This window comes from Leucoraja erinacea, chromosome 8 (genome assembly GCF_028641065.1).
Source record: "Leucoraja erinacea ecotype New England chromosome 8, Leri_hhj_1, whole genome shotgun sequence".
NCBI lineage: Eukaryota > Metazoa > Chordata > Chondrichthyes > Rajiformes > Rajidae > Leucoraja > Leucoraja erinaceus.
In genome coordinates, this window is record NC_073384.1 from 74,962,633 (window position 1) to 74,990,109 (window position 27,477).

Here is a 27,477-nt window from a genome sequence, read left to right on the forward strand (position 1 = left end):
TACCACCCTCTGACTAAATAAATGTATCCTCATCTCCTTCCTAAAAGAATGTCCTTTAATTCTGAGGCTATGACCTCTAGTTCTAGACTCTCCCGCTAGTGGAAACATCTTCTCACATCCACTCTACCCAAGCCTTTCACTATTCTGTATGTTTCAATGAGGTCCCCCCCTCATTCTTCTAAACTCCAGCGACTGACAAACGCTGTCCATTCACCTGGTTGCACTGTCAGCGATTGTAGTTCATGTCAGGAAGGGCAATGTAAACAAGCTGACGTTGCAAAATCTACCCTGAAAATCAATTTTGTTGCAAAATTATTAGAATATTTCTTTTTTTTAAAAAGCAATTTATTTTAAGACACAAAATTTAATATGAAAATTAAATATGACATATTGTTCTTCTCTTTTAGCATGAAGATCTTGAGGTTTGACATCATAGAGAAGCCAAATGAACAGAGCTTGAAAAAAAACAGAACAACATCAGCATGGTGTGAAATACAATAGACAATAGGTTCAGGAGGAGGCCATTCGTCCCTTCAAGCCAGCACCGCCAATCAATGCGATCATGGCTGATCATCCCCAATCAGTACCCAGTTCCCTCCTTCTCCCCATATCCCCTGACTCCGCTATTTTTAAGAGCCCGATCTAGCTCTCTGTTGAAAGCATTCAGAGAACCTGCATCCACCACCAACTGAGGCAGAGAACAACACTTTGCTAATCATGGACAATGCAGTGGAGATCTGTTGCTCGTGTTACCAAATGGATATTTATGCACAAATATGGTGATTGCTTAGTAACAGGTCAATACAAACAGTAGCAGAAATTCATTACTGCTACCTGTTTTAGAAGTGCAAAAGGAATATCCAAGTGACAATGTGGCAGCAGGCATGGGGTAGAATTCACAAGCCCCGTCCACAATTCAACACATCCCTCGATTCAGAATCAGCACTTTAGAACAAATGATGCCTCTGATTAGTGCCTTCTAACTGATCGTTGTAGGTAAAAATTGACTGTTTGTTCTCTGATCCACGCAGATGGTGTTAATGGGCCAAATCTGCATAGTTCTGCCATCAGTTCTTATAAAGCATACATACTATGCACAGCAAGTTTACTAACTTGGGAATCACCTAATCTTTCACTGTGCAATCAATGACTGAATCGTACTAAACTATACGGTGAACTATTATCGTCAGATCTGGTTAATGCCCTTTACATCTCTTATTAACTCACCAATGTTTCTTTTAAGAACATAAACATATCTGCCATTTCCACTAACCGAGTATCTCAGGGATTACAAATACGTTTCATGGCTGTAAATTTAACCATATAACCATATAACCATATAACAATTACAGCACGGAAACAGGCCATCTCGGCCCTACAAGTCCGTGCCGAACAACCTTTTTTTCCCTTAGTCCCACCTGCCTGCACTTATACCATAACCCTCCATTCCCTTCTCATCCATATGCCTATCCAATTTATTTTTAAATGATACAAACGAACCTGCCTCCTACACTTCCACTGGAAGCTCAGTCCACACCGCTACCACTCTCTGAGTAAAGAAGTTCCCCCTCATGTTACCCCTAAACTTCTGTCCCTTAATTCTGAAGTCATGTCCTCTTGTTTGAATCTTCCCTATTCTCAAAGGGAAAAGTCTGTCCACATCAACTCTGTCTATCCCTCTCATCATTTTAAAGACCTCTATCAAGTCCCCCCTTAACCTTCTGCGCTCCAGAGAATAAAGACCTAACTTATTCAACCTATCTCTGTAACTTAGTTGTTGAAACCCAGGCAACATTCTAGTAAATCTCCTCTGTACTCTCTCTATTTTGTTGACATCCTTTCTATAATTGGGCGACCAAAATTGTACACTATACTCCAAATTTGGCCTCACCAATGCCTTGTACAATTTTAACATTACATCCCAGCTTCTATACTCAATGCTCTGATTTATAAAGGCTAGCATACCAAAAGCTTTCTTTACCACCCTATCTATATGAGATTCCACCTTCAAGGAACTATGCACGGTTATTCCCAGATCCCTCTGTTCAACTGTATTCTTCAATTCCCTACCATTTACCATGTACGTCCTATTTTGATTTGTCCTGCCTTTTGTGATTTATGTCATATTCCATATCTGCCACTCAACACATTAGAGACACGAGGAGAAAACTCTTCCATATACAAAGCATTGCAAAACTGTAAATTAATTATTTATAAATATTTTACAACTTTGCAATGCAAGGACATTTTCAACCTTGGAATGCAAACATCAGCACTCTCCCTGGGCTGTTTCTGTTTGTTTATAAATGCTTAGCCCACCGATCCTATTCTAAACTATTCTATATTGATTGCGGGGGTCAGTCTTGTATTGACAATCAGCTTTGGGAAAGGTGAATATAATTTTCCCAAAGCCAAAAATCAAAGAGCAGCATTCGTAAACAGAGGGATTCTGAAATATCGTTGGATCGAGACAATCGGATCTGTTTAGTGCCTTTATAGTGCAATAAAGATCAATTAGTACATCTACATACATGAAGGAAAGAAGATAAAGTGCAAATGCACACAATCACACACATGATGAAGTTGCATTATCTTAAATGAATGGAATTATTATTGTGCAATTTTAATACTTTACAACTGATCATGAATTAATATAATTTATACCTTTGCACAAAATGGTCAGTTGACATAGTTTCTGTTTACAATTATCTATAGCTATAAAATATGTAATGGAAATAAAAATGTTAATTTATTATAAATAACCCATTAAATGTATCTTCTATGACATGTGCTCTTTTGTCTATTTAATTTGAAGCTGCAATTGTTTGGTTATTTTGGATGTATATTTTTCACAATATAAAATACAATTGGTGGGAAATGCTCATTTTAACATGATCTCAACTTGCAATATGGATATCAAATGTACTCTAAAGTTCTATAAATTGGATTTGAAATTTCATTTTTTCTCCAGTGTACAGATTTTCTCATCTAAGCAAAACACATCATATTTGTTATTGACCATTTTTAATGTCACACATAGATTACAATCCATTCAATTTCAACATCATATCAACAGTACAGTTTGGTGTGTTTGGCTCGACATGCTTTCTTTGTCATTTTAAGCAACAAATAAAGTTTATTTGCCAATCAAATTGTGGTGAATATATTTTCCAACTCACTTCATTGAAATACAACATATTAGGATCTTCAGGTGACTTTTAATACAAACAATATTTCTAATTGATGACCTATCTATTCAACTAGGCATTCATTTTTGTCCCACATTTTTTAATTGGAAATATGAAAATGAACACTGTAAGTCTGCATGACCTTTGATGCTTGCACTAAATACTGTCTTCATGAAATTAAGTTATTATCTTTACCGGTTGTATATGTATATTTGTAAGATAATTAATCAATGGAGTGAATGATATTCTCATGGATGAAACTGCTAAATACTAAATAAACTGATATTTTAACTTAATTGCTTCGATTTGGTTTTGGTTATTATTGGACAATTGTAACAGATAGATTTTAGAATGAATTATTTATACAATTCATTGTGTCATACTTAATACACAGCATAATCTTGAAAACATTAAAGCTTTATCAAGATGTACAGTAGCTAGTTCCTTAAGCTTGATAATGCTTATTTTGATAGAAGGTGTAAAATGTGCATTTTACTACCTGCACAGTGAACTGGCAGTGTGTCATCATTGAGGAAATTAACCTGGCTGGGTTGGACAATGCATTGTATAAGAGTTAGGTTTGAAATAAGCTAAATCACACCCAGAGATGGTTTGAACTAATTTCTGATACTTTGGAGGTCGGAGTGAAATTGTCTTGATATTTTCTTCTAATTAATTGCACGATTTAAAACTTAAAAAAAATATTTTCTGACAAGGTTATTTGGCATGTATGAGCTAAGCATTCTCATGATCAGATACAAGGTATTTTATACTATAATAAATAGGGGATGGACCACGTGATTTTCCTGTTGTAATGTTGTAATTTCTATATTTACATATTCCATAATTAATGATTAAGTAGCTAAGCATAGAACCGGACAAAGGACCATATGTTTAAGAATTTTTACAAATTTTGCACCGTATAATATTGCTGGATTTAACTTTCAGTAGGCCCAATTAAATGTGATTGAGGAAATAAAAAAATTGATCAGTAGAATTCATGTTCAAGGCAAAAGGAAATAACTCGAGCACTGAAGGTGTGCAGTGAATACCTCCTATTGACAATCTATCTATCTATCTATCTATCTATCTATCTATCTATCTATCTATCTATCTATCTATCTATCTATCTATCTATCTATCTATCTATCTATCTATCTATCTTTAAAACTGTGTGTATTTCTGCCTGTCTTATGGGTGCCAGCCTGTGGGTGCCAGCCTTTGATTCGTTGCTACACCAACACCAGACGCAGAAACACCGAGATTTTTTCCAATTCGGTAGAGATTTCACTTTTCATTCCAAGTATCCAATCCTGATTAAATTTTGTCATGCTTATGTACACATTTTTAATAAAATCCTTCTCCCCCCTGCCCCCCGCTCACTCATTTTGTCACCTCCTGCTGGCCAGCGACCATAACGGCTGCTGGCTCCCGCCTCTCGCCTCAAAGACGCCATTTAAAAACAGCCACACTGCTGAGTGCTGGAATCTTATATTCGGGAACAGCTTGAGTTGGAGGACCACGTCTCCCGTGGGGGCTACGGGTAGGGAACGGGCGCATTGGGGGAGCAGACCCAACGGGTCTGCACTTGGTCTAGTATATTACTAAAACTCTCATCTTGTCTGTGGGTGTGTGTGTGCGTGCGTGCATGTCCATCATGCCCTGAATTACGCCAAAACAGTACATGATAGCACTACAAATTTTGGACCACCTTACCACCATTGTCCGGTGGTGTGGTGTATCAAGTTTCATTCAGATTGATGTTATATTTTTCAAGTTAATCTCATCTTTCAACTTTACAAAATCCAGTTGGAGAAAAATCACAGTGGCAGTTAGCAGCTATGACGTCACAATGGGATCTTATTTACATAAACTGCCCGTAACAGTGTTCCACTTGACAATGACATTACAATGGGATCAGCAGCTTCCACCTCAAGGGGGTGGGGAGGGGAGAGGGGTAATGGAGGGAGGGCGGGTGCGATTTAAAAAAAAATCAGTTTAAATTAAATTCTTGGGGGGCGGGGTTTCATTTACAAAAAAAACATTGAGGTTTTAATTGTGGGGGGGGGGGGGGGGGGGGGGGGGGGGGGGGTGGAATAGGGGAGAGGTTTCATTTACAAAATAAAAACTGAATTTTCCTTGAGGGGGGTATGGGGGGAGGATAGGTGAGCGCCGATGCTGACGCCCCCCCCCACGCCACTCCTCACCCTCCCATGTTGGCTCCAGGGTACTGAGGGTAGGGGAAAGGAGGGAGGGAGAGGTGAGGGAGGGAAGAGGGAAGGGAAGGAGGAGAAATTTTATTTAAACAATGTGTTTAGTGGGGGAGTGAGATAGGGGAGAGGTGAGGAGTGGGGGAGCAGGGAGATAGATGTAGAGGAGGGGGGTAGAGAGGGGATGGGGCTATGGAGGGAGGAAGGTAGTGACTGAGGGTAGGGGAAAGGAGAGTGGGTGAGCGGTGAGGGAGGGAGTGGGTGAGGGTGGGAGGAGAGGGGAAGAAGAAGGAGAGTGCAGAGGAAGGGGAGGGATTGCTGGGGGATGAGAGGAAATGAGCCGTGCCTGCTCAGTTGGGGGCTGTGGGTAAGTGGTGGAATATTGCATTGGTGGAACGGGACGCAATGGGTCCCAGTTGGTCGAGTATATTACTAAAACTCTCATTTTGTTTGTTTCTAGGTCTGTGAGTCTGCCCATGTAATCCTGAAATTACGCCATAATGGTACACGATAGCACTACAATTTTTGGCCCACACTCACAATTCTTTTGGTGTGATGTATCAAGTTTAATTCAGATAGATGGTATATTTTATGTTATTAACATTTTAACTTAAAAAATATTCAAACAGCGCCCCCAGATAGGACACCCAATGGGTCCTCAGCCACAGTTCTGGCCTTTGCAGTATTTCAGACCAACATCTATTTTTCCTTTTGCCTGTCCTTGCCTTGGCTCACAATGGGTACACAATCGCTCCATGGGTATGTTTTTTCATTTGATGCATTTTAATTTAATTTCTGCTCAGCCAATCCCCCCCCACCGGCGACGTGGCGGTTTACATCGAAATCCTGGGGAGCCGGGGAGGGAGACTGGGGGGATTGAGGGAGAGGAGGGGGTAGGGAGGCAGAGGGTGGGGAAAGTGGTGGAAGTGAGGAGGGAGAGTGGTGGGGGGTTGGGATAGGGGGGAGGTGAGGAGTCGTGGAGGATGGGGATCGTGGGAGTGGAGGAGGGTAGGGAGGGGATAGGGGTTATGGAGGAAGGGAGGGAGTGACAGAGGGTAGGGGAAAGGAGAGGGAGGGAGAGGTGAGGGAGGAGTGGGGGAGGGGAGGAGGAGAGGGGAATTAAGAGCGTGCATGAAGAGAAGGGGAGGAAGTGCTGGGGGGTGAGGGGGAATGGAGGAGGCGAGGTGTAGGAAGAGGGAAAGTGAGGTAATGGAGGAGGGGAGGGGGAAGAGAGAGGAGGGGAGGGAGGGGGTGCGGCGGGGAAGCAGAGGAGGGGGGGTGGAGGGTGGGGGAAGGGTGGATACTGGAGAAGGGGAAAAGGGGACTGAAGAGGGAGAGTGAGATGCATTCACATTGATCTTATTTTTACAAGCTATTGCCATTTAAAACTTTATAAACGTCAGCTGTGCCTGTGCAGTGGCGGGCTATGGGTGAGTGGTGGAATATTGTGTTCGGGGCCCAGCCCTCCCATGTGACAGGGACCCAACGGGTCCCGCTTGGTCTAGTAATCATTAAATCTTGTTGTAGCTTAACGTTGACTAGGTGGCAGCTTGTCGTAGTCAATGTCGTGGAGTGGGTGCATTTTTGCCACAGTTGCCTAAGTGGGACAGGGCCTATACACCAGCACATTTTCTGTCTATCTTCAAGAAGGACTTGGACAGGTACTTGAATAGGAAAGGTTTATTAGGCAGAAAGGTCTCGACCCAAAACGTCAACTATGCCTTTTCTCCAGAGATGCTGCCTGACCTGTTGCATTTTGTGTCTCTCTTTGGTGTAAACCCAGCAATCGCACCTTCCAACAGAGTCAGTAAATCTTGCCCGTTACTTGTATGTGACAAACTTCCAGATCTACGGATTTCTGTGAAGCACAGGATCACTCTGTCTCCTGTCACTGCACCAGTTGTGTTTTTACATTTAGTCACAGAATATGAGAAAAATAACAGGCAGTGCTGATAGCTACAGCACTGCCTGTTTTAAACCTTTTATCAAGGTCATTACTCAGTACATACATCAATCATGTGAAAACAGAAGACCTGGATTTCTCCCAGCTAACAATGATCTATTCTACACGTTCCCTGATCTCCATCCCCTTTGTCCTGTTTTCACATCTTATATATCCCTTATCTATAACCATATAACCATATAACAATTACAGCACGGACACAGGCCATCTCGGCCCTACAAGTCCGTGACGAACAAAAATTTTTTTTCCCTTAGTCCCACCTGCCTGCACTCATACCATAACCCTCCATTCCCTTCTCATCCATATGCCTATCCAATTTATTTTTAAATGATACCAATGAACCTGCCTCCACCACTTCCACTGGAAGCTCATTCCACACCGCTACCACTCTCTGAGTAAAGAAGTTCCCCCTCATGTTACCCCTAAACTTCTGTCCCTTAATTCTGAAGTCATGTCCTCTTGTCCTCTATGTATCTCCTTCTCCCCTGACATCTGAAGAAGGGTCTCGACCCGAAACATCACCCATTCCTTCTATCCAGAGATGCTGTCTGTCCCACTGAGTTACTCCAGCATTTTGTGTCTATCTTCGATTTAAACCAGCATCTGCAGTTCTTTGTGTAAGAAAAGATTGGCTGGTGTTTGATTCACAAAGAGCAAAACACATTGGCGGCATGGTGTCACAGCGGTAGAGTTGCTGCCTTACAGTGCTTGCAGCACCGGAGACCCAGATTTGATCCGGACTATGGCTGCTGTCTGTACGGAGTTTATAAGTTCTATCCGTGACCTGCGTGGGTTTTCTCAGAGATCTTTGGTTTCCTCCCACACTCCAAAGACGTACAGGTTTGTATGTTAATTGGCTTGGTATAAGTGTAAATTGTCCCTGGTGTGTGTAGGATAGTGTTAGTGTGCGGGGATCACTGGTCGGTGCATATCTGGTGGGCCGAAGGGCTTGTTTCCGTGCTGTATCTCTAAACTCAAACTAAACTAAAGATGAGGTGTCCATCCTTGTCAGAATTGAACCAACTTCTTCAGGATCAGCTTTGATCATAATAGTCTCCAGTATATTTCAGAAGTTTTCTGGGAAATCCACCCAGGAAATGCACACCAAGATCAGAATCAGGAGAATTGTGAAATTCATGGGCCTCTCCCACAGGCGATTTTTCAGCGGACTGCCAGCGGAGGGTTATGGTATGAGTGCTGGCAGGTGGGACTAAGGGAAAAAAAGTTGTTCGGCATGGACTTGTAGGGCCGAGATGGCCTGTTTCCGTGCTGTAATTGTTAGATTCAGATTCAGATTCAGATTCAATTTTAATTGTCATTGTCAGTGTACAGTACAGAGACAACGAAATGCATTTAGCATCTCCCTTGAAGAGCGACATAGCAAACGATTTGAATAAATAATAATAAGTGTCCAGGGGGGGGGGTGGTGGGGGGGGGGGGGGGGGATTGGCAGTCACCGAGGTACGTTGTTGAGTAGAGTGACAGCCGCAGGGAAGAAGCTGTTCCTCGACTTGCTGGTTCGGCAACGGAGAGACCTGTAGCGCCTCCCTGATGGTAGGAGGGTAAACAGTCCATGGTTGGGGTGAGAGCAGTCCTTGGCGATGCTGAGCGCCCTCTGCAGACAGCGCTTGCTTTGGACAGACTCAATGGAGGGGAGCGAGGAACCGGTGATGCGTTGGGCAATTTTCACCACCCTCTGCAATGCCTTCCGGTCGGAGACAGAGCAGTTGCCATACCATACTGTGATGCAGTTGGTAAGGATGCTCTAGATGGTGCAGCGGTCGAAGTTCACCAGGATCTGAGGAGACAGATGGACCTTCTTCAGTCTCCTCAGGAAGAAGAGACGCTGATGAGCCTTCTTGATCAGAGTAGAGGTATTGTGGGTCCAAGAGAGGTCATCGGAGATGTTGACTCCCAGGAACCTGAAGCTAGAAACACGTTCCACCTCCGTCCCGTTAATGTGGATGGGGGTGTGCGTGCCGCCTCTGGACTTCCTGAAGTCTACAATGAGCTCCTTGGTCTTCTTGGAGTTAAGGGCCAGGTTGTTGTCAGCGCACCATGCTGCTAAGTGCTGGATCTCCTCCCTGTAGGCCAGCTCATCGTTGTTGCTGATGAGGCCAATCACCGTTGTATCATCTGCATACTTGATGATGGTGTTAGTACCATGTACAGGTGTGCAGTCATAGGTGAAGAGGGAGTAGAGGAGGGGGCTCAGCACACAGCCCTGTGGAATGCCGGTGTTCAGGGTGAGGGTTGAAGAGGTGTGCTTGTCTAACCTCACAGACTGGGGTCTGTTGGTTAGAAAGTCCAGTATCCAGTTGCAGAGGGAGGGGTCGATGCCCAGGTTACCGAGTTTGGTGATCAGTTTTGATGGTATAATGGTGTTGAATGCTGAGCTGTAATCGATGAACAGCATTCTTATGTAAGTGTCTCTGTTGTCGAGGTGGGAGAGGGCGGAGTGAAGTGCCGTTGAGATGGCATCCTCCGTACTCCTGTTCTTGCGGTAGGCAAACTGATAGGGATCCAGTGTGGGGGGTAGGCAGCTTTTGAGGTGTGCCAGGACCAGCCTCTCGAAGCACTTGGTGATGATGGGGGTAAGTGCAACTGGGCGGAAGTCGTTGAGGCTTGCCGCAGTGGAGTGTTTTGGCACTGGCACGATGGAGGTGGTTTTAAGGCAAGTGGGGACAACTGCTTGGGCAAGTGACAGGTTGAAGATGTCAGTCCAGATGTCTGTCAGCTGCGCAGCGCAGGCCCTGAGCACGCGCCCGGGGATGCCGTCAGGGCCAGCAGCTTTACGTGCATTAGTCCTACTCAGTGCCACGTATACGTCGTAGGGGGTGAGTGTGAGGGGTTGGTGATCGGCAGGTAGCACAGCCTTGATGGCTGTCTCTAGATTGTCCCTGTCGAAGCGGCCATAGAAGTGATTAAGCTCCTCAAGGAAGGAGGCGTCGCTGGATGTGGGGGTGATGTTGGAGGGTCTGTAGTCCGTGATGGCCTGGATGCCTTGCCACATGCGTCGGGGGTCGGAGTTGTTGTTGAAGTGCTCCTCAATCCTGAGCTTATGGCAGTGCTTGGCCTTCCTGATGCCCCTCTTCAGGTTAGCCCTGGATGAACTGTAGGCTCGAGCATCGCCTGACCTGAAAGCGGTGTCCCGTGCTTTCAGCAGTAGCCTGACCTCGCTGTTCATCCATGGCTTCTGATTCGGGTATATGGTCACCTGTTTGAGGGAGGTGACACTATTGATGGTGGAGTTTATAAAGTCCAGAACAGAGGATGTGTAGGAATCAATGTCCGTGTAAGAGTCAAGGGTTGTAATTGTTATATGGTTATATGGACTGTCAAGTTGCCGGCAGTCGCTATAAAACCGGCAACTGGAAGGCCGACTGTCAGAGAGGAACACACACCAACAAATCGCTTCCTTCACCAGCCCGTTATGCAGGCGGGGGACAAGGCAAGCAGGGCCAGTGCTGTCTAAAAAATTAATACCTTGCAAAGCCAAGGTGATAGAGACACACACCGCGATGAACAGGAAGGTTGGCGCTGTAAAAAACGGCTAAAGCACAGTGTACGGTAAGTCCTTTAAAAGGAATGGGGGAGAAGGAGTGGAGGCAACTTTTAAGAAGCCTAGATACACGGCTGTGAAGCTCGGCGGACATTTAACATTACCGGTCGGTTATCCTTGGCTCTGAAAACTACTGCTTACCTTTAATTTCCTAATGAGCCAATTAAATTCACCCGGTCAGCACCAGCTACAACCTACGAGAACCTTCGACCTCCTAGCGACCCACCTACGGCACGTGAATTCTCGCTGCTCTCCATGGCGGCTTCATTCTAGTTGCCGCTAATTTTCAACATGTTGAAAAATTCACGGTGACAATAATGAGGCCGCGACTAGTTCCCAGAATGCGGGGACTCCTCACGACCATGAAGGCGATTCCCCGGCAACCACCCGCGAACATGTGGCGACCGCATAGTCTCCTGCAGTCACCAAAAAAGTCGCCTAAGTGGGAAAAGGCCCGTAACTGCAGGGGCTCTGACAGAGTTATACATATCTTCTCTGGGCGCTGAACTGATGCCACATAACTGAAGGTCAGCAAATGTGATGCCTTTGTTTGCCAACACTTGGAAAGTGAGAGATTGATAAAGGTTTGTCAATATGACTTTATACGACCTACCTGATCTCCCAGGTTGCTGGACACTTTAATTCTCCTTCCCATTCCCACACTGACCTTTCTGTCCTGGGTCTCCTCCATTGTCAGAGTGAGGCTAAATGCAAATTGGAGGAACAGCATCTCATATTTCACTTGGGCAGCTTACAGCCCAGTGGTATAACTTGATTTATCTAACTTCAAGTAGCCCCTGCACTGCCTCTCTCTCCACCCCTCCCCCACCCAAGTCACACCAGCTTTCATTTCTCACCTAGCAAATAGCTACCAATGGCCTGTTTCCTTTATCATCGTACTTTTTTGCATATCTTTCAATCATTTGTTTTACATCTCGGCATCACCGTCTTTATATCTCTCATTTCCCTTTCCCATGACTTTCAGTCTGTCTGAAGAAGGGTCTCACCCCGAAACACCACTCATTCCTTCCCTCCAGAGATGCTGCCTGACCCACTGAGTTATTCCAGCATTTTGTATCTATCTTTGGTTTGAACCAACAGCTGCATTTCATTCTTAAAGCAGGGGTCACAAATAAAAAAAAATGCTGCTATTTTTCCCTATATGTAGAATATATATGTACATATATAGAATATGGATGCATATATATATATATATATATATATATATATATATATATATATATACTCTCTCTCACTCTCTCTCTCTCTCTCTCTCTAAATATATATATATAGTGTGTGTGTATATACAGTATATATATATATATATATATATATATATATATATATATATATATGTGTGTGTGTGTGTATATATATATGTATATATATATGTGTGTGTGTATATATATATATATATATTGATACAAATACATCGATAGATGCTCCTGAACACATCAACGTCAAGTTCAAGTGAGTTTATTGTCATGTGTCCCTGTATAGGACAATGAAATTCTTGCTTTGCTTAAGCACACAGAACATAGTAGGCATTTACTACAAAACAGATACGTGTGTCCATATACCTTGATATAAATATATACACACATGAATAAATAAACTGGTAAAGTGCAAATAACAGAAAGTGGTTGTTAATAATCGAGCCAGGTTGTTTTGACCGAGCCAGGTTTAATAGCCTGATGGCTGGGGGGAAGTAGCTATTCCTCAACCTGGTTGTTGCAGTCTTCAGTCTTCTACCTGAAGGTAACAGGGAGATGAGTGTGTGGCCAGGATGGTGTGGGTCTTTGATGATACTGCCAGCCTTTTTGAGGCAGCGACTACGATAAATCCCCTCGATGGAAGGAAGGTCAGAGCCGATGATGGACTGGGCAGTGTTTACTACTTTTTATAGTCTTTTCCTCTCAAATTGCCGATCCAAGCCACGATGCAACCGGTCAGCATGCTCTCTACTGTGCACCTGTAGAAGTTAGAGAGAGTCTTCCTTGACAATCCGACTCTCCGTAATCTTCTCAGGAAGTAGAGGCGCTGATGAGCTTTCTTGATAATTGCATTAGTGTTCTCGGACCAGTGATCCATGATGTAACCTGGGGTCATTGGGTGTTTCGGGTCTTTCAACATCAGACACCCTCACCCAGGCGACCCAGCCGTGGTTGATCAGACCACGACTTGTGTTCAGGTGGCATTCGCTCTTCCCCATGGACCTCCTCTCCTGATCCAGAGCCATCTTGAGGCCTTCTCCGCTGCCTCTGTGGTGTTCTTGATGGCCCTTCTCCTCGCTACTCCGTTGATGCCCAGTGCACTCAAAGCTTTGTAGAGCGCTTGCCCAGCAAAACCTCTGCAGCCAACCTCGATGGGCATACACCTCGCCTTCCAGCCCTGCTTGCGGCAGTCTATGACCAGCTCTTCATACTTGGCCATCTTCCTCTCGTGGGCCTCCTCCAGACGGTCCTCCCACGGCACTGTCAGTTCCAACAAGATAGATAGATACGTTCTTTATTGTCATTATAACATGTAAACATGTACAACAAAATTAAAAATGCCAACCAGTCAGTGCACCATTCACACATTATCTAAAAGCTAACGCTACGTAAAAGAGAAATATCTAAAATAAACTAAAATAAATAACATGAAAAAAACAAGCATAAACACACAACCATACTTTCTTCTGTCGATTGCACAATCCCTTTGGTATGTAGTGCACCTGCGCTCATTTGGTGGCTATATTAAGTGTAGTTATTGCTGTGGGATAAAAACTGTTTTTGAGTCTGTTTGTCCTTGTCCTCATTGATCTGTACCGTCTGCCTGATGGCAACAGTTCAAACAGGGAGTGTCCGGGGTGGGAAATGTCCTTTATAATGTTCTGGGATTTCTTGAGACAGTGGGAACTGTGTAGGTGAGGAGAGGGCAGCCGACAATCTTCTGGGCGTTGTCAATAGCCCTCTGGAGCGCTTTCCTCTGAGCCGCTGTGCAGCTGGTGTACCATACGCATACACAGTATGTTAGGATGCTCTCTATGGAGCACTGATAAAAGGACAGCAGCAGTCTCTGGGTGATGTTGTTCTTCCTGAGCACCCTCAGGAAGTGCAGTCTCTGCTGGACCTTTTTCAGCAGCGCAGAGGTGTTCACGCTCCATGTCAGGTCCTCCTCAATGTGGATTCCCAGGAAGCGGAAATCCGCCACCCTCTCCACACAGTCCCCTCTGATGATTAATGGTGTAATGTCCGTTTTCTTCTTCCTGTAGTCTATTATGAGCTCCTTGGTCTTTGAGGTTTTGAGGAGCAGGTTATTCTCTCCACACCACACTGTCAGCTGCTCCACCTCATCCCTGTATGCGTTATGCAAGACAATGTTTTTGGTCGCCTCTGAGACCAGGAGGATATCTGGCCTCAGGGTGGTCGTGGCAATGTGCTGTGGGAACTTCAGCTGTTTCACCAGGTCTACAGAAAGCTGCCAGTCCTGCGCAGTCGCCAGGATTCCTGACGGATTCCTGGCTGCTGTGGTTCTTGGCAGCTGCACTACGGCCTTCACGAAGGTGATCATCTGGGTGGTGGGGCGTTCTCGTCTGCAGCTGCTGATTCCCATGCTGATGGCTTCTGCAATGGGTTTGAGAACCTGGTCGTGATGCCATGTGTACCGGCCCTGCCCAAGAGCCTTTGGGCAACAGCTCAGGATGTGTTCCAACGTCCCCTTGCCTGAGCATTGCGGGCAATCTGGAGATTCCGCTTTGCCCCAGATGAAGAGGTTCGATGGGCTGGGCAGGACATCATACACTGCCTGGACCAGGAACTTGATGCGCTGTGGTTCAGCCTGCCAGAGCTCAGTCCATGTGACGATTCGGTCCATGGCCTGCTCCCACCTTGTCCAGGCTCCCTGCTGCCTCAATCCAACTGCTCTGGTACACCTCTCCTCCTCCACCACTGCCCTCACTTCCTCCTGGACCAGCCTGCGCCTCTCCTTCCCCTTGGCCTTGTCAAACTGGGGAGATGGGAAGATTCCCAGGCCAGCTCTTCCCCGAGTCACTGCTCCCACCAGGACTCTGTGGCGTATCCGGGACTCTGCTTGCAGCACGGCTTCGCCGGCTCTCCACTTCCTCCCAGTTTTCACCTCCACCCCTGCTTGAGCCACCTTGGGGTCGCTGGAGTCCCTGTACAGCATCACCTCTCTGGCCCGAGTCACCTTGAACTCCTCCTCCAGGGACTTCAGGGGCAGCTGGAGCTTGGTGTTATTTCCGTAAAGGGCGATGCTGCTAAGGCTCCTGGGCAGTCCCAGCCACCTTCTGAGAAAGCTGCTGACTTTCCTCTCCAATCTCTCTACGATGGATATTGGGACTTCGTAGACAAGCAGTGGCCAGAGTATCCTTGGCAGGAAACCATGCCGGTAAATCCATGCCTTGAACTTGCCGGGAAGCCCCGACCGGTCCACTGCTCTCAACCAGCTCTCCAGCTCCTGACAGGTTGCCTGGACAGATGCTGTATCCTTCAGGCTGCTGTTAAACACCTTGCCAAGACTCTTCACTGGCCTTTCGGAGACAGTTGTGATTGGTGTCCCTTTGATGCTGAGGTGGAACCTGCCCATGACTTTGCCCTTCTTCAGCACCAGTCACCTTGATTTTCCTGGCTTAAACCTCATCCTTGCCCATCCAATCAGTTTCTCCAACCCCTACAGGATCCACCTGCCTCCTGGCACTGACTCAGTGGTGACAGTCAGGTCGTCCATGAAGGCTCTGATTGGTGGTTGGCGCATTCCTGACTTGGTCCGAGGGCCCCGGCACTCTGGCTCAGCAGACTTGACCATCATGTTCATCGCCAAGGCAACAAGGATCACAGAGATGGTACAGCCTGTGATGATCCCAACCTCTAGTCTGTGCCACTCTGATGTTACTGACCCTGATGAGACTCTCATGCTGAACTGGTTGTAATAGTCCAGGATGAGATCTGCCACTTGGCCCGCGCACATGATGCTTGGCCATGACTGTCTGGATCAGCTTGTGCGGGATGGAGCTGTAGGCATTGGCCAGGTCAAGCCAGAGCACTGTCAGGTCTCCCTTGTTCTCCCTGGCTTCTCTGATGAGCTGGGTCACCACTCCCGTGTGCTCTAGACACCCCGGCACTCCAGACAAGCCTCCCTTTTGCACTGAGCTGTCGATGTAGCCATTGCTGGAGAGGAAGTTGGTCAGCCACCTCGCCACTATGCTGAAGAAGATCTTGCCTTCAACGCTTAGCAAGGAGATGATCCTGAACTGATCGATCTTCTTGGAATCTTCCTCCTTTGGGATCCAGACTCCTTCAGCGAATCGCTACTGCTGCCCCACTTTTCCTCTCCTCCAGATGACTTTCAGGATCTTCCACAGCCGTTTCAGTAACAAGGGGCAGTTCTTGTAGACCCTGTAGGGGACTCTGCTCAGGCCAGGGGCTGAGCCAGATATATGTATATATATATACACCGAGAGAGAGAGGTTCGTATACACATACACAAACACATATATACAGTATATGTGTGTGTGTGCATATATATATATAAAATATTCTATATATGTATATTCTATATATGTGTACACACACACACACACACACACACACACACACACACACACACACACACACACACACACACACACACACACACACACACACATATAACATATTAATATACATTTCTGCTATTGCCTGCAAATATTAAATTCCAACTCTCAGCAGAAGTAAGAGCATGAGAAATGGAATTTGTAGCCATTTTGGTGTTAACAGAGGGAGAAGTTGTACACGTACATTCTGGCACTGGATGGGGACACGGAATTACAACCATCTGTGACTCAGCTGATTGACCGACTGAGGAGATACCCTAAAGTCAGAGCTGTTTGTGGACGCATACACCCAACTGGGTTTGGTCGGCAATTAAATCAGCACATGTGCTGCCTTCAGCATGAGTGTCCTGCCGCCTATACATCTAATCAATCATTTAAAGACCTTCTGTCAAACCAAACATTTATTTATTTCTTTGGGGCTTGTGGCTTACTTGCTAATCCTCATATCATGCATGGATTTCATAAGATCATGTGCTTTATAGGATCAAGAACTAGCACAGCTGGACAGACAATTATGTAGAATTTCATACAAAATGTGCAGAAGTTTAGTTTAGTTTAGTTTAGTTTTGTTCAGAGCTAAAGTGCAGAAACTTGCCCTCGGCCCACCGAGTCCGCACTGGCCAGCGATCAAGATCTTCTCCGAGATCTTCGGTTTCCTCCCACACTCCAAAGATGTATGGGTTTGTAAGTTAATTAGCTTGGTATAACATGTAAATTGTCCCTAGTGTGTGTAGGATCGTGTTAATGTTCAGGGATTGATGGTTGTCGCCATTTTGAAAATCCTCACCCATCCCCCTCAATATCTCGATCACCCTCACTCCCACTGTCTCTCACCACCAATCACTTATCTGACTATTGTGTCCTAAACCTGTGGATTCCTGGCCTTTAGATTTACTAGAATGTTGCCTGGGTTTCAGCAACTAAGTTACAGAGAAAGGTTGAACAAGTTAGGGCTTTATTCTTTGGAGCGCAGAAGGTTAAGGGGGAACTTGATAGAGGTCTTTAAAATGGTGAGAGGGATAGACAGAGTTGACGTGGATAAGCTTTTCCCACTGAGAGGAGGGAAGATGCAAACAAGGGGACATGACTTCAGAATTAAGGGACAGAAGTTTAGGGGTAACATGAGGGGGAACTTCTTTACTCAGAGAGTGGTGGCTGTGTGGAATGAGCTTCCAGTGAAGGTGGTGGAGGCAGGTACGTTTTTATCATTTAAAAATAAATTGGATAGTTATATGGACGAGAAAGGAATGGAGGGTTATGGTCTGAGCGCAGGTATATGGGACTAGGGGAGAATACGTGTTCGGCACGGACTAGAAGGGTCGAGGTGGCCTGTTTCCGTGCTGTAATTGTTATATGGTTATTATATGGTTAACCTCCAAGGACTGATTGTCATGAAGACCAGAATATGACTGTGTAGGAAGGAACTGCAGATGCTGGTTTACACCAAAGATGGACCCAGAAATGCTGGAGTAACTCAGCGGGACAGGCAGCATCTCTGTAGAGAAGGAATGGGTGACGTTGCGGGTCAAGACCCTTCTTCAGTATGACTGGGAGCCTGGACACTGCAATGGTCCGGATTGCTGTCTCTAGACTTAGTATTGCAATAACGTTGGGATAATTGTTGTGATTTGCTTGCTTTCTTATACGTGCACAAGTTAACTACAAAGTAAAAATTGGTATCTATAATCGCCTTGAGGCTGTGAGTTTGACGGCATATTTAGGAGTGGCAGGGTGCATCCTGCATTGTATTGATTAAAGTAATAATGAACCTCACGTTTCTGACTCATGGAAATTTATGAGGGAGAAATTGTAGTGAGTCTACAACTTGGAACATCTATTCGTGGAAAGGCAAGCCACTTCTAGCATATCCATGGGCCATTTAGTATAGAAGTATAGAAGCTGGGAAGTAATGTTAAAATTGTACAGGGCATTGGTGAGACCAAATCTGGAGTATGGTGTACAATTTTGGTCGCCCAATGATAGGAAGGATGTCAACAAAATAGAGAGAGTACAGAGGAGATTTACTAGAATGTTGCCTGGGTTTCAACAACTAAGTTACAGAGATAGGTTGAATAAGTTAGGTCTTTATTCTCTGGAGCGCAGAAGGTTAAGGGGGGACTTGATAGAGGTCTTTAAAATGATGAGAGGGATAGACAGAGTTGATGTGGACAAGCTTTTCCCTTTGAGAATAGGGAAGATTCAAATAAGAGGACATGACTTCAGAATTAAGGGCCAGAAGTTTAGGGGTAACATGAGGGGGAACTTCTTTACTCAGAGAGTGGTAGCGGTGTGGAATGAGCTTCCAGTGGAAGTGGTGTCGGCAGGTTCGTTGGTATCATTTAAAAATAAATTGGATAGGCATATGGATGAGAAGGGAATGGAGGGTTATGGTATGAGTGCAGGCAGGTGTGACTAAGGGAAAAAAGGTTGTTCAGCACGGACTTGTAGGGCCGAGATGGCCTGTTTCCGTGCTGTAATTGTTATATGATTATATGGTTATGGTTATTTGAATTGTAAACCTAATGCACATTCAGATGAAACGTGTGGGTGGGGAGAAGGTGTTGTGCAAACATGCATTTGCATCAGGTTTCCTCTGACAATCATTCATTACATATCAACAACGTGCTCATCATGAGGTCAGGCCAGGGTGAATGACTCCTTAGAAAAACAAATTAAAAAAAACCCTAGAATTTATGTAAAAACAGAAAAATGTCGAAAAAACTCAGCAGGCCAGGCTGCATCTGTGAAAAAAGAAATAGTTCATATGTTCATACATTCATAGAGTCTAGGAGCTGAGTTAGGCCATTCGGCCCATCAGGTCTACTCCGCCATTCAATCATGGCTGATCTATCTTCCCCTCCTAACCCCATTCTCCTCCCTTCTCCCCATAACCCTTGTCACCCGTACTAATGAAGAATCTATCTATCAGTGCCTCAAAAATACCCATTGACTTGGCCTCCACAGATTCACCACACTCTGACTAAAGGAATACCTCCTCATCTCCTTCCTAAAGAAAAGTCCTTGTATTCTGAGGCTATGACCTCTTGTCCTAGACCAAGGGTTCCCAACCTGGGGTGAATTTAGGGGGTAAATTTTGCTTAATGAGGGGGTAAATGTGTTGATTCTGGATTTGTACATATTTTTTCTCATTGACTGACTGTGTTTTGTTCTGGTATTCCGGTATCTGTTCATCATTAGTTGTTCATAAATAAGTGAAATAACATTGTTATGTACTATTAACGCCCTGTCCCACGGTACGAGTTCATTCCAAGAGCTCTCTAGAATTTAAAAAAAAATCAAATTCATGGTAAGCACGGAGAATGAACGTAGCAGGCACGTCGGAGCTCGGGGACGTCTCTTAGCGTTAACGGCAGGTACTGTGGAAGACTCGCTAACGGCAGGTAAGCACGGGAAGATTCGTGAAGATTTTTCAACATGTTGTAAAATGTCCACGGGAGCCCCGAGTACCGACGAGTGGCCATTACCGTAAATCTCCGAATTCGAATCAGGGCAAACTCGGGAGAACTCTTGGAATGAACTCGTGCCGTGGGACAGGGCTTTTAAAGTTGCTGGGGTAAATGGGATGAAAAAGGTTGGGAACCCCTGTCCTAGACGTTCCCACTATTGCAAACATCCTCTCCATGTCCACTCTATCCTGGCCTCATTGGCCAGGCCAGCCTCGGGATTCTTCCTGAGCAGCTGTGTTACAGAGGATTCGCTGATTTACGGGATGTTCACAGTTGGACACACTCAGAGACGGACATCAGGTGCTGCTGGAAGACCATCTATTTGGGGAAAGATGTTATTTGCTTTGCCTAAATTGTGGTGGTCTCCCAGCACAACAAAATGTCCGTCAGGGAATATTGCTGGCTGATTGCGCGACTAAGTGCTGTGTGACTCACTGAAGCTTGGTGCGCGGGCGGCCATGGTGGCGCAGCGGTAGAGTTGCTGCCTTACAGCGCTTGCAGCGCCAGAGACCAGGGTTCAATCCCGACTACGGGTGCTGTTTGTAAGGAGTTTGTACATTCTCCCCGTGACTTGCGTAGGTTTTCTGCGGGTGCTCCAGTTTCCTCCCACACTCCAAAGACATACAGGTAGTAGGTTAATTGGCTTGGTGTATGTGTACATTATCCCTAGTGTGTGTAGGATAGTGTTAATGGGTCGGAATCGCTGGTCGGTGTGGACTCGGTGGGGCAAAGGGACTGTATCTCTAAAGGGCCTGTCCCACTTAGGCGGCTTTTCAGTGGACTGCCTACGACATTCAATATCGCGGCACTCGCCTGATAAACCGCGAACTGGAACAGTGACCATCAGAGCGGAACACACTCACGCACACACACACACACACACACACACACACACACACACACTCACACACACACACACTCACACACACACACACACACACACACACACACACACACACACACACACACACACACACACACACACACACACACACACACACACTCACACACACACACACACACACACACACACACACACACACACACACACACACACACACACACACACACACACACACACACACACACACACACTCGCACACACACTCATGCACACACACACACACACACACACACACACACACACACACACACACACACACACACACACACACACACACACACACACACACACACACACACACACACACACACACACACACACACACACACACACACACGCACACACACACACACACACACACACACACACACACACACACACACACACACACACACACACACACACACACACACACACACATCGCAAAGGCGGGGTCCGGGGAAAATGGGGGGAGCACTGCATGAAATTCACACTGTGCAAAGTCAAGGTGATACAGACACGCACACACAGACACACACAGACACACACACACACACACACACACACACACACACACACTCACACTCACACACACACACTCACGCACACACACACACACACACACACACACACATCGCGATGAACGATGTGAACAAAAAGGTTAAGACGGCTAGCATAGTGTACAATAAGCTCTTTAAAAGAGCGGGGAGGGAGCGGGGGGGGAGGGGAGAAGGGGGGGAGAAGGGGGACGAGAAGGGAGGAGAAAGGGGGCGGGGGAGAAGGGCTGGAGACACTTTTAAGAATCCAGACAACATTTAATAAGGCAGAGAGTGGTGAATCTCTGGAACTCTCTGCCACAGAGGGTAGTTGAGGCCAGTTCATTGGCTATATTTAAGAGGGAGTTAGATGTGGCCCTTGTGGCTAAGGGGATCAGGGGGTATGGAGAGAAGGCAGGTACGGGATACTGAGTTGGATGATCAGCCATGATCATATTAAATGGCGGTGCAGGCTCGAAGGGCCGAATGGCCTACTCCTGCACCTAATTTCTATGTTTCTATGTTTCTATGTTTCTATGAGATACACAGCTGTGAAGTTTGGCGAGCATTTAACATTACCGGTTGGTTTTCCTAGGTTCTGAAAATTCGAGCTTATGTTTTTTTCCCCCCAATGAACCATTGAAAATGCCTGGTCACGACCTCAACTACCCAGAACTACATGGCGACCCCACTACCACCGCACCTACGATTTTCTCCATGGCGACCAATTTTTGGTTGCAGAAAATTTTTCAACATGTTGAAAAATTTGCGGCGACCATATTGGGCCGCGTCTAGTTCCCAGAATGTGGGAACTCCTCGCGACCATGAAGGAGACTCACCATAGACCACCAGCGAACATGTGGCGACCATGAGGCAAGCACAGAGTCTCCTGCACTCGCCTAAAAAGCCGCATAAGTGGGACAGGCCCTTTAACCAAACCATCAAGGGCGGCACGGTGGCGCAGGGGTCGAGCCACTGCCTTATAGCGCCAGAAACCTGGATGTGATCCTGTCTACAGTTGCTGTCTGTAGGGAGTTTGCACGTTCTCCCTGTGATCTGCGTGGGTTTTCTCCAAGATCTTCGGTTTCCTCCCACACTCCAAAGACATACAGGTTTGTAAGTTAACTGGCTTGGCATAAATGTATAAGTGTAATGTGATCCCTAGTGTGTGTAGGACAGTGCTAGTATGCGGGGATCACTGGTCGGTGCGGACAGGGTGGGCTAAGGACCCGTTTCCCCGCTGTATCTCTAAACTAAGCTAAATTAAATTATACATCATCAAGGCGCTGTGGGTGAGCACCACAGTATAGGGTCCTCATGCTGTTGAAAATTGAAGGTCAGAGTCTGCTGGGAACATCTCTCAATCAAGGGAAGGGGTTTGAAAGGTTGTGGAGCCATTTGTAGTAATCTTTGAACAATCACTTGTCTGGAGTGGTCCCAGAGGAACAAAAAATTGCAAATGTTACTCCGCTGTCAAGAAGTGAGTGGGGTGGAAGATTGCAACCTTCACGTGGTCCGCCCTGTTTCGACTAATGCAATCGACTCGACGTGCACAAACGGAAGATCAAATAGAACAAGTTGTCCAACAACTTTAGGCTGTGCACGCCACACGAAAGAAGAAAGAGAAGGAGTGAGTGAGGAAAAATAGGTGAATCTATAGGCCAGGTAGCCCAACTTCAGAAGGTAGCCCAACTTCAGCCCAACTTGAAGAAGGGTTTCGGCCCGAAACGTCGCCTGTTTCCTTCACTCCATAGATGCTGCTGCACCCGCTGAGTTTCTCCAGCATTTTTGTGTACCTTCAATCTTCCAGCATCTGCAGTTCCTTCTTGAGCCCAACTTCAGTGGTTGCTAAGATGTTAGAGTCCAGTATAAAGGATGAGGTTTCTGAATGCCAAGAAGTACATGATAGAGTGGACCCATCAGCATGGTTTTGTGAGTGGTCTTGCCTGATGAATCTATTGGAATTCTTTGAGGAAGTCAATAGCTGGATAGATGAAGGAGAGTCAGGGGATTGTGTTTACTTGGATTTTCAGAAGGTCTTTGATAAGGAACATCAGGCTGCTAAAGAAGATGAGAGGCCATGGTATTACAGGGACGATACCAGCATGGGCAGCAGATTGTCTGAATGGCTGAGACAAAGAGTGGGAATAAAGGGGGATTTTTGTGCTCGGCTGCCAGTGACTAGCAGGGGTGCGAGATTGCAACCTTCACGTGGTCCGCCCTGTTTTGACGAATGCAATCAACCTGGCGTGCACAATCAAATAAGATCAAATAGAACAAGTTGTCCTACAACTTTAGGCTGTGCACACCATACGCAAGAAGAAGTGACTAGCAGTGTTCCGCAGGGGTCAATGTTGGGGCCACTGCTCTTCACATTGTATATTCATGATTTGGATGAGGGGATTAAAGGCTTTGTGGCCAACAAAGCAGATGATATGAAGATAGTTGGTGGGGCAGGTGATGTTGAGGAAGCAGGATGTCTGCAGAAGGTCTGGGATTGGTTAGGAGGGTGGGCAGAGAAGTGGCAGATGGAATACAGCATAGCAAAGTGTGCAGTCATGCACTTCGGTGGTAGGAATAAAGGCGTTGACTATTTTCTAAATGGCAAGGAGATTAAGAAATCAGAGGTGCAAATGGACTTGGGAGTGTTGGTGCCAGAATCCCAAAATGGTAAAGGGCCTGTCCCATGGGCATGCGACCTGCATGCGGCAAACACAACCAAACCGGAAGTGGGGACTGTGCGGAGGTCGAATGAGTGACGTGAAGTTCGAACGAAGTCCGCGAGAAGTTCACGCGTGATGTACGGCGTCTGGCGTCGAGACGCTGCGTATGCCTGTCGAGGCGGTGCGTACGGCGTCGAAGTGGCTGCGGGCCGGCAGGGCGTTGCCGCACGGAATTTTTGAACACGGTCAGTTTTTCGGAGCCCCGCGCGATGTCGGGACCAGCTCCGCACAACTCCAAACGGCTCCGGCGATCGAAGTGGGACCGGCCCCGCGAGGCCGTACGGCTCAAGCGACCACGTTAGGTCGCGCTTGCCGCATGGAGTCGCATGCTCGTGGGACAGGCCCTTAACTTGCATGTTGAATCGGTAGTATGGAAGGCAAATGTGATATGAGCATTCATTTTGAGAGGACTGGAATATAAAAGCAGGAACGTAATGCTGAGGCTTTTTAAGGCAGTTGTCAGACCACATTTGGAGTCGTGTGAGCAGTTGTGGGCAATATATCGGAGGAAGGATGTGGTGGTGCTGGAGAGGGTCCAGGGGCTGGTTATGAGAATGATTGCGGGAATGATTGGGCTAATGTATGGTGAGTGTTTAGTGGCACTGGGCCTGTACTCGCTGGAGTTTAGAAGGATGAGGGGACACATCAGTGAAAGTAACCGAATAGTGAAAGGCCTCGATAGAGTGGATGTGGAGAGGATGTTTCTACTATTGGGAGAGTCAAGGAGCAAAGGGCACAGCCTCAGAATAAAAGGACGTATCATTAGAATGGAGATGAGGAGGAATTTATTTTGCCAGAAGGTGGTGAATCTGTGGAATTCTTTGCCACAGACGGCTGTGCATATTTTTCATGGGGAGAGTGAAAGATTCTTGATTAGCAAAGGTGCCAGGAGTTATGGTGAGAAGGCAGGAGAATGGGAAAGATAGGTCAGCCACGATTGAATGGCGGAAGTTCCTTGATGGGCCGAATGACGGAATTCTGCTCCTATGACATGAACTTATCACTCCAGAGATCACATGAGTGGCAGCGTGTTTTGTATTAGGACAGGTGCGAACACTTCTGAGTATAACACTATATTCACAAACATTTCTAAACAGCTGTTTTCACTTCTTCATTCTGGGATATTGTGTGTAGATCGATGATAAAAAAAAAATTAATCAATTTTAAAATAAGGCTGTAACGTAAAAAAATGTGGAAAAGGTGAAGTCGGAATATTTTCTGAATGCACTGTACATAACAAAAATCTGTCAATGACAGATTGAACATTAGCAATAACCAAACATCTGTTGCCTTTGATGGACAAGACTCAAATGTCTTCATCTTTTCACAAGGGGAAATGCTGTTGAACTTTCCATTGTGCCCACCGTCCCAGTCTACCCATGCGTTGCAAACAGTTCCGATTTCCCCTCATCATGAAAGCTTCGATCAAATGTCCCCTCATTGGGGTAAAAAAACATAAATGCTGGGCACACTCAGAAGATCAGGGAGCATCTGTGGAAACATAGAAACATAGAAAATAGTGCAGGAGTAGGCCATTCGGCCCTTCGAGCCTGCACCGCCATTCAATATGATATGACAAAATAGAGAGAGTACAGAGGAGATTTACTAGAATGTTGCCTGGGTTTCAACAACTAAGTTACAGAGATAGGTTGAATAAGTTAGGTCTTTATTCTCTGGAGCGCAGAAGGTTAAGGGGGGACCTGATAGAGGTCTTTAAAATGATGAGAGGGATAGACAGAGTTGATGTGGACAAGCTTTTCCCTTTGAGAATAGGGAAGATTCAAACAAGTCAAACAATGACTTCAGAATTAAGGGACAGACGTTTAGGGGTTATATGAGGGGGAACTTCTTTACTCAGAGAGTGGTAGCGGTGTGGAATGAGCTTCCAGTGGAAGTGGTGGAGGCAGGTTCATTGGTATAATTTAAAAATAAATTGGATAGGCATATGGATGAGAAGGGAATGGAGGGTTATGGTATGAGTGCAGGCAGGTGGGACTAAGGGGAAAAAAAACATTTGTTCGGCACGGACTTGTAGGGCCGAGATGGCCTGTTTCCATGCTGTAATTGTTATATGGTTATATGGTTATATGATCATGGCTGATCATCCAACTCAGTATCCTGTACCTGCCTTCTCTCCATACCGCCTGATCCCTTTAGACACAAGGGCCACATCTAACTCCCTCTTAAATATAGCCAATGAACTGGCCTCAACTACCTTCTGTGGCAGAGAATTCCAGAGATTCACCACTCTCTGTGTGAAAAATGTTTTTCTCATCTTGGTCCTAAAAGATTTCCCCCTTATCCTTAAACTGTGATCCCTTGTTCTGGACTTCCCCAACATCGGGAACAATCTTCCTGCATCTAGCCTGTCCAACCCCTTAAGAATTTTGTAAATTTCTATATGATCCCCCCTGAATCTTCTAAATTCTAGCGAGTACAAGCCGAGTCTATCCTGTCTTTCTTCATAAGAAAGTCCTGACATCCCAGGAATCAGTCTGGTGAACCTTCTCTGTACTCCCTCTATGGCAAGAATGTCTTTCCTTAGATTAGGAGACCAAAACTGTATGCAATACTCCAGGTGTGGTCTCACCAAGACCCTGTGCAACTGCAGTAGAACCTCCCTGCCCCTAAACTCAAATAGAAACAGATTTAGTGTTTTAGGTCTTTCACTGTTTGTCTGGTTTGGAACATCAACCCCTTATTAATTTGCAGGGAATACAACCTAGTTTGTGCATACTTGCCTCATAATGTAACCCTTGGGATTCAGGAAGTACTAGGCTGCAGTTTCTCCCTGACTGATGTTTACTTGCTTGAATGGAGATGAAGCCTTTAGGTGTGGCTGAAGCAGGACTTCAGACAGTTTTAGCTTGATTTTGAGATTGAGGGATTTAAATTTCTGTTAATTAAGGGCGAGCCGGTCGCTATTGAGCTGCTTTTAGCTCTGTGTCAGCTGGTAGTCTGATGATTGTACACAATCTTTCAGAACTAATGGTGTATTATTAGTCTGGATAATGAATGGACAGTGAGCACAATAATTCCTGTGGGAAGAGAGAGCGTGAATGTACTCATGGAATTAAGGTCTATTAGCATGTTGCTTCGACATATATATATATATATATGTTTACAGGTACGAATATTGTTCAAAGTGTGTTGATGCTAATTTTCTTGAGTTTACCAACACTTGTCAAGGACTAGTGTAGCTGGGACCTGCTGGCCAGTGTGGGCAAGTTGGGTCGAAGGGCCTGTTTCCACACTGTATAATTCTATGACTCGATGACTTTATGATAATGCAGTTGGATTTACATAGGCTGATAGTTAGGGTTACTGTAGCTACAGAGGTAACTGTAAT

At 45.8% G+C, this 27,477-nt stretch overlaps 1 protein-coding gene across 1 annotated transcript in view; it reads left to right on the top strand.

Annotated features, from left to right (window-relative positions):
• Window positions 1-3,484, top strand: part of LOC129699859 (chitin synthase chs-2-like) — a 31,736-nt gene extending 28,252 nt beyond the window's left edge. Inside the window, exon 19 of the mRNA XM_055639997.1 lies at window positions 408-3,484. Coding sequence (XP_055495972.1) covers window positions 408-428 — 21 coding nt within the window. The 3' untranslated portion in view covers window positions 429-3,484. The remainder of the gene's footprint in view (window positions 1-407) is intronic.
• Window positions 3,485-27,477: the final 23,993 nt, after the last annotated feature.